The 16,508-nt window shown below is 46.3% G+C and overlaps 1 protein-coding gene across 7 annotated transcripts in view; it reads right to left on the reverse strand.

Annotated features, from left to right (window-relative positions):
- The window catches only part of LOC135902261 (uncharacterized), a 761,927-nt gene that overhangs the window by 301,347 nt on the left and 444,072 nt on the right, over positions 1-16,508 (reverse strand). For all 7 annotated transcript variants that reach the window (XM_070541346.1, XM_070541345.1, XM_070541343.1 and 4 more), the window contains one exon: positions 13,636-13,782. In XM_070541346.1, coding sequence (XP_070397447.1) covers positions 13,636-13,782 — 147 coding nt within the window. The remainder of the gene's footprint in view (positions 1-13,635; positions 13,783-16,508) is intronic.

The following is a 16,508-nucleotide window of genomic DNA, read 5'->3' on the forward strand; positions in this document are numbered from 1 at the left end:
CTCTAGCAAAATTTCGCCCTTATTTGCACGGTAACCCTTTCAACGTCAACAGTGACCATCAGGACCTTTGTTGGCTGTCCACCTTGAAAGATCCATCCGGCCGCCTTGACCGGTGGGCCATGAGGTCACATGAGTTTGACATTCACGTTTGCTACCGTTTCAGCTGCAAACATACCGATGCCGGCTCCATTTCACGCTCCGCGTTATCAACTGAAATTGCTTGTCTTTCCGTCCATCAGTTCACATCGGCAGTGCGCAACAATTAGCTTAGGAGCTGAGCAATGATCCTTGGGTTAGTGCTATTGCCAGCCTCATTTCTCACCCTTCCACCGCTTCCCCGTTCCAGGCTCTTCGCCGCCGGGCTGCCCACTTCGTCATTCCTGGTGGCCTTCTTTACCGTTCAAACTACCACTATGACGGTCACAAGTGGCTGCTTATCGTACGACGCTATTTTATTGTCGATATAAGCGCCACTTGTCTCCGCTGACTCACAGTGGCCTCATGTCAGACTCTTCAAGAACTACATTCAACTGCGCCTGCGATTTTACAGGCGCGCCACGTATAACCATGTGCGGAAATTCATTCATGCCAACGCCAGAAATCACCTCACAGGCAATTTTACTCGTCACCGAATCCACCGCTGCCCTAGTCGACCCCATATATCACGTTGACATCGACATATACGGCGCGCATCGATCAGCTCCACTTCATAGATTATCGTCGCCGTCAATCACTTGACCCGTAACGCCCAAACAGCCGCTCCACCGTCTGCCACCTCCCGTGATGTTGCATCGCTCATCTTACGGCATTTCATTCTCCGCAATCGTGCCCCTCCCGAACTCCTGAGTGATAGAGGACGTGCCTTCCTTTCCTGTGTGTAGAAGGGCCTGCTCGATAAATGCAGAATCGTCCACTGTAGCAGGACAGCAGACGATACACAAACCAACGGCATGACAGAGCACTTGAACCCCGCTCTCGGTGATATGCTGTTGATGTGCATCGCGTCTAACACCCTAATTGACACCAGGTTCCTCCATTCGTTACAATTGCCTCCAGTACCACGCCACAAGCTATTACTAGATTTTCCCTCTACTTTCTTCTATACGGACGAGAACCTTCTAATACTTTTGACACGATCCTGTCTTGCAAGCCGGATGCATTCGAAAGTACCCGGCTGTTCGAAGCTGCTTGACATGCCAAGGAATGACGCCAGCTTGCCCACTCTTTGTTTACCGATGACCACTGGCAGCAGCAATCCCGTCTACCTGACGACCATTCTCCACGCACCTTTTCTCCTCCTTCTTTGGTTTGGCATAGAGGGCCCGCGACCACATGTGGCCTCTCCGCTAAACTTGTCGGTAAGTAAGTAAGTAAGTAAGTTTATTTTCCAGGTTCAACTGGAGGGTTTTCTGGCAAAAAGCTGCATGAGCAGCTTGACTATGTCCAGAAAACCCCTACAAGCAGTAGCACACGAGTGGTACAGAAATCAGACACACATACAATAGTTACACTCAATAAAGAGAAAACATTCACCAGTTATACATACAGAGTGGAACAATCTATTGCAAAAAAATTAAACAATAAAATCGAAAATAGAGACGCCGAAATGGTCATACAAATGTTCAGAGTGAAATAGGAATAAGCAAGCAAAACATAAAGAACATAAAATCACATTTCAACAAAATATTTCCGCAGCTCAGCTTTAGTATATCCAATTGTGTGTTTATATGTGTTAAGAACATGGGGCAGGTTGTAAGACAATATTTGTAATTAATAGTTAGTACGGAAACGTGGTATATTCCAAGTATTAATAGTTTTTGTGTGTATGTTAGCATGACGCATGTCCAAAGAAGCTAGACTCGAATAAAAATCGGCAATCGATGCCGTCGAAAAATACATTTTTTGTAACAACTTAAAGTGATATAAATGGTCGACCCGGACAATGTGTTTCAAAAGCATACTTGGAGGTAGTTGTATTATCAATATTGGCGGTTATTCGAACAATTTTCTTTTGCAGTACGAGAATCTTCTTTATGTTAGTTTTGGTCATTGTGGCCCATACTAAATTGCAGTAGTTAAGGTGAGAAAAGAAAAGTGCGTAATAAACTTGTAATTTACATTTTAAAGGTAAAGTTTCACGACATTGCGATAGAACCCCGCAGACAGAAGAGAGTTTCTTGCGGACAAAGTCAGTATGGGCATCCCAGTTTAAATAGCAGGAAAAATGTACTCCAAGTATTTTGTGCACTTCAACTATTTCTATCTGGTGATCTTCATAGTGAAGCATGTAATGCGGTACTATCGGTTTGTTTCTTGCGCGAAATATAATAGCCTTGGACTTTGTAGGATTAATTCTTAATTTATTCATCCTTGACCACCTAGACAATTTATTCAGTAGGTCATTACATTTCACCATTAAATCATTAAGGTTAGGGCCTGAAAGAAGTAGTGTGCTATCATCCGCGTATATTACAAAATCAACGGAAGTATCTATGCTTACAATATCATTTATGTACGTATTGAATAAAAGGGGCCCCAATATGCTCCCTTGTGGGACACCACAACTGATAGGCAAAAGAGATGACAATTCATTATCTAAAGACACAGACTGGCTTCTGTTTTCGAGATATCCTTCAAGCAATGTGAGTTGTCTACCACGGATTCCGTACATTTTAAGTTTGTTAATAGGAATCGTGTGATTTAAGCAGTCAAATGCTTTGCTAAAATCAAGGAAAAGGCCCACCGTATACAAATTCTTATTAATATTATTCGGAATTATTTCCTTCATCGTTAATAACGCTGTTTCTGTAGATTTACCAGTTCTGAAACCAAATTGTGACTCAGATATTACTTTATGTTTGTCAAAAAAGTTACTTAGTCTTGAAGAAATGACTTTTTCCAGACCTGTGGAAAACACAGGTAGTACTGAAATCGGTCTATAATTTGTTGGTACGTTTTGGTCGCCCCCTTTAAAAATTAATGATACTTTTGCAGCCCATATAGCATGGGCCCTACCGTTTTTATGGAGAAGACGTCTTCTATTATTCGCCTCGTGAAGCCAATCACGCCATCGTCAGACCAGCGCCATCACTTGCCAACGTTCATCGCATCAAGCCATACTATGATTCACTTGTTGTTCTTTCACGTTAAGCCATCACGATGGCGTATCATTGTGCGAAGCATGATTGTAGCGAAGATTGCCCTATGGCTAAGCAGCATCGCCATATGCACGAGTTCGTGGTTGTTGTGCTTAGCTGAACATCTCCGACTGCTGCCCGTTTGTCGCGTCCCATTGCAATCAACCTCATTTGAGGTGTGACTATGGTTATGTGCATGCTTATATGGCCATGTCTCCGGAAACGGGTGTTGCGAACAGCAATATATCTTGCAAATTAGCCAGATCACTAAGAAAAGAATTACTGCTTCAAAGGTGAGGCGAAAATGTTGATATAGACGATATTCGTAGATATTAATAATCCCAATAGTTAGGTCAAAATGAAATTGTTATTTTGCCGGTAGATCACGGCCCGTGTTTGCAACAACTCGTAGTACTTTGTTTTGTAATAGTAATGATTTATTTAGGTTCGTCTTTGTAGTTGTTCCCTAGACAAGGTGTGCGCAATTCAGCCATGGCGAAAATGGGAAGTTCTAATAAAATTGCACGCATTCAGGAAGTTCTGCCTTCCTGCCCTCAGTCTAGTTCTGTTAATTACACCCGTCCCCCCACAAAGTTTCTTGTGAACTGCGTCAGTAAAGTTCGTTCTTTCTGCTTGAAGTTGATCAATGTCTTCAAGGTGAAAATCGGCGATAATGAAACAGGAGGCAGGTTCGAAGAAAAAAAATCTTGGATATATATCGCAGCAAAAATATCTATATGCGACGAGTTTTATTGTCGTTCACAACGTTGTGGGACGCTAGGTATAGCAAGGCACTGCAAGGGCTGTCCGTAGCAAGGTGCTCCCTCGCGATCACGGCACGGCCCTTCATCTTCCGCTTCAGTCGGCACATACACAGGAGCGCGTCTGCTTCATTACAATGCCCCGGAAGCGAAGCGCAGCCATCCTGGCGACTCAGGGCGCGGAGAAGATGAGTGGGTCGTAATACAGTTTCAGGTGGTTGACATTTACTTTCTCTCGCCCATGATGACGCAGGTCTGGTGACACCGTGAGCGGCTAGACGATGTAGTTGACAGGATAAGTGGCCTCAATGATGCGGTATGGACCGTAAATAACGCGCCAGGAGTTTAGAAGAAAGGCCAGGAACGTGGGCTGGTATCCAAAGCCACACAAGCGAACCAGGAGCAAAGTTGTGTGGTGGTTGATGAGTACGGCCATGTCTTGTCTTTACATTCCCGAGTCTCACTAGTCAGGGCGCGTGCCAGCTGACGGCAATCATCAGCATATCTGGCGACTTCGGAAAGCGAAGTATACTCTGTAGCGTTAGGTTGGTACGGCAGTATATGGTGTCCAATGGGCATGAAGGTTCATGGCTAAACACAAGGAAAAAATGGCTGTGGCTTAGGTAAGGTTAAGCCCAGGATGCGAAGCATACTAGCCTTTATTTTAGTTGTTGAACCACTGTTTAGCCTGGTGAACTGCTGTTGCTTGGCTACATTTGGTTCGGCTAGACGAAGAAACAACTCATGCATTACTGCTTCGCCTTCAAGAGTGGAACGCGACAGCGTTCCCGTCGACCCGCCAAGGGGTGTAAGACAATGGGCTACAGGGCAGCGACTACGCGCCCCGCATTGGACGCGGTGAGCGTCGAGCAAAGCAGCGTTCGGCGCGGCAACGAAATGTGCGCCTGAGCAAGAGACGCACGCCTTAGAAACAGCTCGTTTCTAAGGCAACACCGCATTTACTAGAGGCGCTTTTGTACCGCTTTGAAGCATCGTACTCGTGGCTCAGTGGTAGCGTCTCCGTCCCACACTCCGGAGACCCTGGTTCGATTCCCACCCAGCCCGTCTTGCAAGAGTTGAGCCAAAGCCACTTCTCCTCTGTCGTGACGTCACGGTGTCACGTGGTTTCATGGCGACACCGCCGCGCCTGAGGAGCTGGGTTGAGCTCTCGTAATATGCTTCGCATAAAAAGGGGAAAAGCCGGAAATGCGTCGTGATGTTGTATGCCAACGTAACAAAGGGGAGTACGGTGTCCAAGTTGGAGTGGTCGGATGAAATATACATCCGCAACATGTCGCCAAGTGTGCGATTGAACCACTCGGTCAGACCATTGCTTTGGGCATGGTACGCGGTCGATTTGCAGTGGATTATACTGCAAGAAAGGCGTCAGGCAGGGAGATACGATCTCTCCAATGTTATTCACAGTGTGTTCACAGGAGATATTCAGAGACCTGGACTGGAAATAATTGGGGATAAGAGTTAATGCAGAAATCCTTTGTAGCTTGCGATTCGCTGATGATATTGCCTTGCTTAGTAACTCAGGGGGCCAATTGCAGTGCATACTCACTGACCTGGAGAGGCAAAGCAGAAGGGTGGGTCTAAAAATTAGTCTGCAGAAAACTAAAGTATTGTTTAACAGTTTCATAAGAGAACAGCAGTTTACGATAGGTAGCGAGGCACTGGAAATGGTAAGGGAATACATCTACTTAGGGCAGGTAGTGACCGCGAATCCGGATCATGGCCCAGAAATAATCAGATGAATAAGAATGGGCTGGGGTGCGTTTGGGCAGGCATTATCAGATCATGAACAACAAGTTGCCATTCTTCCTAAAGGAAAAAGTGTATAACAGCTGTGGCTTACCAGTACTCACCTACGGGCAAGAAACGTGGAGGCTTACGAAAAGGCTTGCACTTAAAGAGGACGACGCAACGAGCTATGGAAAGAAGAATTATGGGTGTAACGTTGAGCGGTAAGAAAAGAGCCGATTGGGTGAGGGAACAAACGCGAGTTAATCACATCTTGGATTAACTCGCGATCGAGTTAACTCGATCGAGTTGAAATCAAGAAAAAGAAATGGGCATGGGCAGGGCATGTTATGAGGAGGGAAGATAACCGATCGTCATTAAAGGTTACGGACTGGATTCCAAGGGAAGGGAAGCGTAGCAGGGGGTGGCAGAAAGTTAGGTGGGTGGATGATATTAAGAAGTTTGCAGGGACAACATGGTCACAATTAGTACATGACCAGGGTAGTTGGAGAAGTATGGGAGAGGCTTTTGCTCTGCAATCGGCGTAACCAAGTTGAGGATGATGATGATGATACTGCACGCGGTGAGGAGGGCTTGGATGCCCTCCGACAGGAACACATGGCCCCTATCACTCACTAGTTCTCGGGGAGCAGCGTGGCGAAGAACAAAATTACGAAGTATGAAAAAAAAAACCAACGTCGCGGGCGGTCGTTGCCGGCACAACTCCAGTCTCAGCGTAGCGAGTAAGCTGATCTACGCCGACAATATCCCATGGATTTCCGCAGCCATTGGATGGAAGCGCGCCGTCGAGGTCGATGCCGACATGGTCGAATGGACGTGACGGGCACGGTAGCGGCTGCAACTGTCCTGTGGAACTCTGGGTAGGTGTCTTGTCTTGTTGGCATGTAGTACAAGCCTAAATGCACTTTTGCACAAAGTTGTACATGCCTCGCCAATATTAGCACTGACGCAATCTTGTGTAAGTTTTTAGGACATCAGCTTGAGCGCTTAGGGGATCAGCGTGGAAAGACGCGCAGATGTCAGAGCGGATATGACTAGGTATAGCAAGGAGCTATTTCAGACCGTCGGGCACGTAGTTGCGGCGATATAGAATGTTGTCCCGCACGGAAAAGCTGGTTGCTTGCTGAGGCAGTGCTCGTGTCGAAGGGACATCAAAAGGAGCGGCAAGGTAGACAAGTAACATTACAAGCGTTGCGTACTTGTGCTGCTCTGTGAACATGTCAGTAATGGTCAACGGTGACAGGGTAGACGAGGAAGCTGACAAAGAAACCAAATCCAACGTCAGTGGGGAGCGAGAGAGTGCATCAGCGTCGGAGTGCTTGCGACCGGAGCGGTACATGACGCGGATGTCGTAGTCTTGCAAGCGAAGCGCCCAACGTCCCAAGCGTCCCGACGGGTCTTTCAAGGAAGAAAGCCAACAAACTGCATGGTGGTCAGTGACTACGGCAAAAGAACGGCCCTAATGGTATGGGCGAAACCTGCTTAGTGCCCAGATGATCACTAGGTACTGCTTTTCTGTGACGGAGTAATTTAATTCTGCTTTCTTTAGAGTACGGCTCGCATAAGTGACGACGTATTCATCATAGCCAGCTTTCCGTTGCGCTAAGACCGTGCCAAGGCCAATTCCGCTGGTGTCAGTATGAACTTTCGTGGGAGCATCAGGGTCGTAGTGGCGAAGAATCGGTGTTGAGGTCAACAAGTGGCGCAACTGCTGAAATGCTGCATCCCATTCAGGTGACCATGCTGCTATGCCGTTACTGGCGGAAAGTAAACTTGTCAAGGGCACCATGATGGATGCGAAATTGCGTAAGACGCGACGAAAATAGGAATATAAGCTAATAAAGCGTGGGCCTTGGGAAGTCTGCAACGGCGCTGAGCTTGTCTGCGTCCGAGGGGACGCCGACTTTTGAGATAACGTGACCCAAGATTGCTTGAAGCAAAAGGGCACTTTTTGAGGTCAAGCTGTAGACTAGCAGAGGCGAGGTAGGTCAGAATTTCATGCAAGTGAGCGAGGTGCGTCTGAAAATCGGTTGAGAACACGATGATGTGGTCGAGGTAACATGAAGAGGTCTTCCATTTGTGGCCGCGAAGGATGGTGTCGATCATACGCTCAAAAGTTGCAGGCGCGTTGCACAACTCGAAGGGCATGACGTTAAACTCGTAGAGGCTGTCAGGGTAACGAATGAGGTTTTCGGACGGTCAGGTTTGGCCATTGGAACTTGCCAGCACCCGGAGCGCAGATCCAAGGCAGTGAAATATTCTGCGCCTTGTAAACAGTCGAGAGTGTCATCGATCCGATGCATTGGATAAACACCTTTTCTCGCTATCTTCTTGAGGTGTCTGTAGTCGAAATAAAAGCGAATGGAGTCATCTTTTTTTCTTACTAATACGATAGGTGAAGACCAAGGACTTTTACCAGGGACGGATGACCCTACGTTTGAGCATGTCGTCCACTTGCTCCGTGATGATTCGGCGCGTTTCGACAGAGACACGATACCGGAACTGTCGCAAGGGGGAGTGGAAACTGGTGTCGATGGTGTCAGAAACACCGGTGGCACGTCCCAATGACGTCTGATGACAATCAAAATAAGAAAGAAACCTGTGAAGGAGAGCGAGAAGTTGGCGGGGATGAGAGGGGGAAAGAACAGGGTCGATGGCATTGTAAAAACATACTGAAGATGATGAGCCGGAGACCGAAGCGATGATGGCAACGTGAGGGAGGGAGTCGGTATATAGTAACATCGAAGTCGTCGACGTAGTCGACCGCCTGGACGTGTCCTACGGTCTCTCCACGTAGTAGGCTGATCGGGTACTGGTAGTAGTTGGTTACCAGCATCACAGTTGACCCAGATGTTATAGCGAGCACGGCAAACGGAAGAACAATGCCCTTGCGTTGAGCAAACACATCGGAAGGGGTGAAAACTACAGTGGCGTCAGATGCGGCATCAGACGACAGGACAACAGCCATCGATGACTCAGGGGGTATGGTTGTGTTGGCATCAACAGTTAGGTTATCGGCAAAGTGATGAGGGCTGCTCAGCAGTGATACGCATAGCGGTAAAGGTGACACTTCTGCACGCGAACAGTCAATGACACCATGATGACGTGACAGGAAATCCCAACCAAGGATGAGGTCATGAGAGCACGATGGTAGCACGAAACGCTGGATTATGTACGCAGCGTCGTTGATGACGACACGGGTCGTGCATACCGCTGAAGGTTGAATTCGCTGCGCGCTGGTAGTGGCGAGCACCAGATGCTCCAGAAGCACCAAGGGCTCCAGATATCTGAGTCCGAATGGCTTCCCGCAGCGTTGGAGGCAAAGCTACCGTAGGTGCTTCGCTGTGAGGCAGCAGCGAGAGCCTACGCCTGGCCACCTCTTCACGAATAAAATCTTTGATATGCTGCGAGAGGGTCGAGTTGGTCATGTCGGTAGAAACCGTGATGCTCGAGACGGAATCGACGTCCTGAATGTTCTGGCGGGCGATGGAACGTTGGTGGCGCAGCTCTTCAAAGCTCTGAAAGAGGTTAATGAGGACGGATACGCTAGTTATGCTTTTCACCAGCAACATCTGGAATGCGCTGTCCTCGATGCCCTTGAGGATATGCTTGATCTTGTCATCCTCTTACATGCTGGGATTTACGCGCTTGCACAAATCGAGAACGTCCTAGATGTAGCTGAGGAATGTCTCTCCAGGCTGCTGTGCGCGCTCGCGTTGACGCTGTTCAGCGCGCAGCTCACGCACAGCTGGGCTATCAAACACTTCGAAAAAAAGTGTCTAAACGCGGACAATCTTGTAAAGTGAGATTCGTGGTTGAAGAATCAAAGTTTGGTTACGTCGGCGAGGTAGAAAGCACGTGGTTCAGCTTAGACTGGTCATCCAATGTGTTATGGGCACTTACACGTTCATACGATGTCAGCCAGTCTTCCACGTTGTCCGACGGTCCCACTGAAGATGGGTGGGTCGCGTTGACGAGGTACGGCGGCGCAGATGACAGGGGCAGCCGGGGGTGCAGGCAACGAGGTGGCGGGATCAGGCATAGTGCAGGGTGCTCTTATTGGCAGGGTTCGAGTGCGGAGCTCCAGGACGAGGCGAAGGATCACAGCAACCTCCACCAAATGCGCCGAGTTTTATTGTCGTTGAGAACGTTGTGGAACGCTAGGCACTGCAAGGGTTGTCCGTAGCACGGGATCGCTCGCGATCACGGCACAGCCCTTCGTCTTCGTCTTCAGTCGGCACATACACAGGAGCGCGTCTGCTTCATTACAATACATTCAAATGCGGAGTTCGCAGAAGAACACCGATTAAAAACACACAAATAAACAGTACCTTACTCTTCTGCTTTTTCCTAAGTGACAGCTTTGGACAACTGTTTCGACATACTACCAACCGAGCCTCACTGTTTGACTACCTGGTGGCTACGGCTCACACTAGTGTTGCATCGTACGGAGTCTTACTCTTTTATGAGGTGTGTCATCACAGCCTAGACTGAAAGGAACAAGTTCCAGACAGTCTTTTAATCCACTTCAGTACACAAAAAAAGGACACGTGGCAACTGCTGGCCTGCCTTAACATTACCCTGACCAGTAGGGCTACAATTGAATTTAAACCACGTACTGGGCTGTGCCTAATATCATTAGTGGTTGTTGGACTTTAGTAAAGCGTTTCGCACTCATTCCCCTCAGGGTTATCTCGCTACCATTCCCACGCTCTTAGCCATTCTTCTTTCTGTCGTCAGGTTTCCGCGTATTTAGTCCGCGGGCTCGCTCTCGTAGAATGCCAGGAGTGACAAGCGCAGCGGCATTTAGCGAGTGCTCCGTCAAAGGAGCATTTTTGTCGAATCCCACGCTGTCACTCCGCCGGCCTATGTGAGATTTCGGCGACCGGGCTGTTCTTCCAATGCGGAATTCTCGGGAGCTTCTCCGCGTAGGTCATAGACCGCATAAAAGGTACTTGCCATACTCGGTGCTTTGTGGTTGTCATTCATAACTGACGAATGTGCGCGCGACATAAAATCCACCCACCCTTTGGTGACGGTGCGAATGCTCCTCCATTCGTCGGTTTCACTGAAGCGCTTCACGCAGGCTTAATTACCGACAGAGAGAGAGAGCGCAGAAATGGCTTGCATACTTGGTGCGTCATGTCACCTACTCTACTTATTTGAGAGATAAGAGGCTTGACAGTATATATATATATATATATATATATATATATATATATATATATATATATATATATATATATATATATATATATATATATAATCTTAGATAGCTTATCTCGCCGATGACTTAGAAGCAATACAAAACCGCGCTGCTCGCTTCATTACGTCACAATATTCTAGACATATCAGCGTAACCACCTTAAAACAAACTTTGTCTCTCCCATTGCTTGCTTCACGGCGCGTAACTTCTCGTCTTTGCCTTCTTCACACTTTCTTTTACTTCACCCATTCAGGACACGCCCTCTTAAAACGCCCGTTCAGAACATCATCCCGTTTATCTCATAGTCGCCCCTTGGCGGCGATAAAGTGCCGGACGACGACGATGAGCAGCTCATTCTTCCCCCATGCCATAACACTTTGGAACGCGCTCCCGGATCACATTGTTTCGTGCAGTGATCGCAAAACATTCCGCGAAAAACTAAACGATTTTGATAATGCCAACATAACCACATGAATACCACATCTATTTATTTATCGCCTTGTTGTTATTGTGTACATGTTCCGCCTTCTTCTTTTTTGAAATTTTCTTTTTATGTACCTATTACAACTAATGTGCACTTTATTATGTAACTTTCTTATGAAGCTGTTTGACTTTGATGCATGCCCCCCCTTATGTAATGCCTTCGGGCCCTTAAGGTTGAATAAATGAAATGAAATGAAATGTATATATATATATATATATATATATATATATATATATATATATATATATATGTATATATATATAAAAATGCTGAGTTAAATTACTGCAAAAATGTGCACCCAATACTTGGAACGTCTCCGATACGTCTATATTGTACGCGCCTGGTGTTAGGTTTCGAAACTCAGCAGTATTGCTTTCTGGGCGGTAAGGTAGCGCTTTGCGTTTATTTGTATTTGTGACTAAATAACTTTTACTCGTCTCAGCAAAAAGAGATCAAGTTTGGTTCATCGTTTCTGATAGGCTTTACAAATGCATGTGAATAGGTGATAGGCTTTACAAATGCATACAAATGCATGTGTGAAGTTTATGCGAATAATTGCAAACGTCCCATATGATTCTCACACGCAGCAACTCTTTAAACAGTTTAAGGTTATAAATATCCATGATTTTTATAATTATCGTTTACTCCAGGCATGCTGTTCGGCCACAAAAAAGAACAACTCTTTTTACAGCGAGATTTCAGAATTAAGAGAAAATATTGCCGTATACCCTACGCGTCACCATAATATTTGGCACATACCTACACCTCAAAACAACTATGCGAAACAATCGATCACTTTTACTCTCCCAGCTCTGCTGAATAATTTTGCCAACAAATCTGTAGATGTGTCACAGTTGTCCAAAAAAACAATGCGAGATCAGTTCCTGTGAACTATGATGCATTTATTTATGTTTTCGTATATTTTGCTCATTAATGTGAAGTTTTCTTTTGTATTTTGCAAAATGCTTATGTTCCATTGTTATGTTCCATTGTGCAATCATTGTCCGTGCATATGTATGAAAGCAGTCATTTGCACGAAAATTGTTTCATAACTACTGCTGCTGCTGCTGTGTAAAGGGGCAGCCACCTCGTCAAGCTACTAATCTCAGTAGCTTTTTGTGGCTGCTCCTTCCTTGTGCATTTGTTTCAAGGAGAATAAAATTCAATTCAATTCAATTCAATTCAAAACGGGACAGCGCTGGACAAAAAGATTGAGACTTGCCACATAAATACAAGAGTGCAAATTGTGCCTGCTGTGCCTGTACCCAATGTACGGTAGCTAAGCGGCTGTGCCATTGGGTTGCCAAGCACCATGTTACGAGTTCGATTCCCGGTCGTGAGGGCGAAATGCACAGCGCACGATGCGTTCATGGGCGCGCGTGAAGGAACCCCGGGTGGTCAGAACTAATCCTGAGGCATGCTTCATTGTAGTTTCAGCCCATGATTTATATCTAGTGAAAACAGCGCGCTGAAAACGACGACAAAGCAAGGCGAGGACACCACATAAGCGTGCCTTGATTTTTAGTGCGCTGTTGTTATTAGCCGTCAACAAATACCAACTAGCCCAGTTTTCTATCCTCTTCACAAAGCAACGCATTTCGGCTGGCAGAAGTTCTTTTAGAGAAGTGTTCGTCCTAAACAATGGAGCTAAATACACTCATACGATAATATTAAACCTACCCAAACTTCGCATGACAAGGATCGTCTGACACCTTGAGGTGATTGCAGGAGTGGCACCTTCGGAAATTTTTCGAGAAAGTCAAGTCGCATCATTCTAGCGGATGGGGTGCCTGATTTAGAAGACTTTTGTTGTACCCTTGCACAGTCACTGGTAAAGAAACGGCGACCAACTTGACACTTTCAAGCTTGAATCTTGCTCTTTCCTTGCACAAACTGCAGTAGCCTTGGCACTGGCGTGGTACGTCACATTTTTTTAAAATTTGGTAAAATAGCTCCGTTTTTAAGCTAGAACACCTTACAGTTCTTTCCAGATTGCGTTTTGTTTTATTTAACGCTGCAAAGCTTCCTGAGCAACGGAAATAAGTTATGCGTTAATTATCTTTGAGTTGTGGCCCTTCTTGGCGTACTTGTTTCTTCGTGCATAAACGTCATGCTGGCGACTTCTCGCATAATTTTTTTTAATTTGATAAAATATTAATCTCATCAACTTTTGAGAAACAGTCATGTGAAAACCCTTCGCTGTGTATTACTACAGGCTCCAAAAGCTGTAACATCGTGTGTGGCAGGAACGCCAAAAATTACGCTTCTTGCAGTACGCACCCTGTTGGTCATGATCATGAGAAGAGGCAGGCTGTTCAAGAACGCTTCAACGAGGGAGAGAAGGTAGACGCTCGAGAAGGATGCTGACGCGCTCAGCATCCGTGTGGGCTGCAGCAGCCACAGAGTGCCGTACATAATTATTGTGAGCTGAAATGACAAGTGCGAAACAAATTGGTTAATATTTCTTGAATTACTGGAATGTCGCAGGACTACAATCTTATCAGTCACGCTTGGCTATTCATATTATTGAGGTCTTGACGTAATTTATGACCGCGTATTGATATGATCGGCGTCACTGCGGGATGGTTCGGTAGCTATGGTGCTGAGTGCATCTCGGCGGCGGCACTTGCATTCTCTCTGCGGTCGAACTGCAAGGTTTGTGCGTCGGGACATTTGTGCGCAAAAGCTGCCCGGTGGCTGCTGCTTTCGAACAGCCTGCGTCGCGACAGTGCGAATCCGCAAGCACATATCGTGCTTACCGCTGGTACGGGCGAGGTGGCTTTCTACGTATGGAAACGTTGGTGCCCTGATATCTGTGAGATTTGAGGCAGCCCGTGAGGTGTAGCAAATTGTCGCTCGAAATCACTAAGAAAAATTTCTGCAGGCCATTATTTCCTGCCATAGAAGTATCGTTCTTTCTGCGGTAACATTTCTTTAACATGGATTTTATCCAAGGCAGACTAGGCTTTTTTCCAGTAAAACACGTTGTAGGGCTAGTTGGTGCATAGCTTTCAAAAAATGAAGCGTCAACAGTGACAGCATACTAAGAAAGAACAAAGACAGGAGAAGCGCTTCCTGTCTTCCTTTCTTCGATCCTCAGTTAACTACAGACCATATAGAAAATGTTAGAAGCGACATGGTTTCGGATACTCCACTTCATGCATGGAAAAGCTGTCACTGTTCGCAGAGGAAGTGTTCACCATGGCTTACAAGCAGATAAAAAATAAGAAGGTAAGGGTAACTAAGCGCTGCAAAAGCGTACCTACATGCTGGTAAGCCACATTCGCCCTAATATGTTGTTCTTGGTAACACTGAAGTCTAAAGTCCGGCAATCCATCAAGCGTTATCCACAGTAACAGTAGCTGGTTGCCCAACTCGCGCATTCTGCAGAATCACTGCGGCCATTGCAACGCACTGACACAGTGAACAGCAAGCGAGATTATTGTTCGACGTACTATAGGGCCAGCATTGTTAACTTTTTGTCACAACTCTTTGCAAGTTTTCATGTCAACGTGTATGGATAGAGCTTCTACAAAATGCTGTACATAATTGACGCGTCAAGGAAACCGCTCAGCCGATGGTTTTAAATATAGCTTGTGGATTCGCTTCTAGAATCTTCTTTTGGGGCCTGGAACCATGCAGGTCGTGGTTGCACTGCCATGCGCTGACGAGAACTCTGCTGCCACAACCCGTGTGCCTTACACGCAATGGCTGTATTCACCACACTGCCACTCCATATCAGGCAAAGGGGCAGCACAAGAGAATCAGTCGCAATGCAGCCGGCGAGATGCAGAAATGCTATACAAATCAATCAGTGTGTTGTCTTAAAGACACATTCTAAATTTTTTATTTTTGGAATGCCGATTGGAAAGTGTGGTAACTTCAATAAATGTTATGAATATTCAGTAGCTGGAAGACATATCATAGACAAAAAAACGAGTACACTGCAAAAGCCCAATAAATGAAAAACTGCACTACTGAATAAGAGCTTTCATTACACTCACATACCCATAAATTGGCCAACGAGAGTTCACAAAATGTCACCGTAATGCGATTTGACCATTGCAGAGAAAAACTTTACCAGCAACATTATGAACAGTAGGTAGGAAAACGTGCGATTTATGCTCAAATGCATCAGATCTCAGTGTACTACTTCTGCACCCCTATAAATTCGTACATATAGGAACCGAACAAAGTACTATAACATCTGTAACAACGTTTAAGTTCTACGGTATAGAGTGCGGCGCTTTTGACGAGGTACATGAGGTAAAAAATAACGAATGAAGACCCTAGAGAGAAAATCGTTCAACTCGTATCACTTTCGGATAAAATCAGATCTCGAAATTAGCATTCGTGGAAGAATTTGCATTCGTGTCTGCCAACAGCTATATAAACCGTTCAACACCGAGACATCATCGCAGTCAGCGACAATCCACTTTGTCTAACCCTGCTTTTCGCTCTTACCTGCCGTGGTTGCTCAGTGGCTATGGTGTTGGGCTGCTGAGCATGGAGGTCGCCGGATCCAATCCAGGCCACGGCGGCCGCATTTCGATGGGGGCGAAATGCGAAAGCGCCCGTGTACTTAGATTTAGGTGCACGTTAAAGAACCCCAGGCGGTCAAAAGTTCCGGAGTCCTCCACTACGGCGGGCCTCATAATCAGAAAGTGGTTTTGGCAGGTTAAATCCAATAATTTAATTTTAATTTTTTGCTTTTCGCGCTTGGCAGGCCGATCAGGTGTGCTGCGAACGTCAAAGCGGTGGCTGCGCCCACACGGCGATCTCGGACGATTCCATCAGAATTGCCTCGTTGCGCATGAGTTCACCTGAGCGGTTATGATCCACGTGCAGTCAACAAGCCCAAAGTGCCCGGATGCAAGAAACTGGGCGGAGGATCACGTGGTGCCTGCCAACAGCTATATAAACCGCTCAACACCCAGGCATCATCGCAGTCAGCGGCAATCCGCTTATTCGTCTAACCCTGCTTTTAACTTTTGGCAGGTGAGTTTGATTTGCCAATTGCTGTAACTGGTCATATTGTATTTTTGGTTGCCGCTGACTGCAATAATGCCTTATACATGCTGTGCTTGTACCAAACCCGTGGACGGGAAGTGTTTGACTTGTTCTCGTTGCAAAAGCAGCTACCACTTTGGAAA

The sequence above is a fragment of the Dermacentor albipictus genome, chromosome 6 (genome assembly GCF_038994185.2).
Source record: "Dermacentor albipictus isolate Rhodes 1998 colony chromosome 6, USDA_Dalb.pri_finalv2, whole genome shotgun sequence".
Lineage (NCBI taxonomy): Eukaryota > Metazoa > Arthropoda > Arachnida > Ixodida > Ixodidae > Dermacentor > Dermacentor albipictus.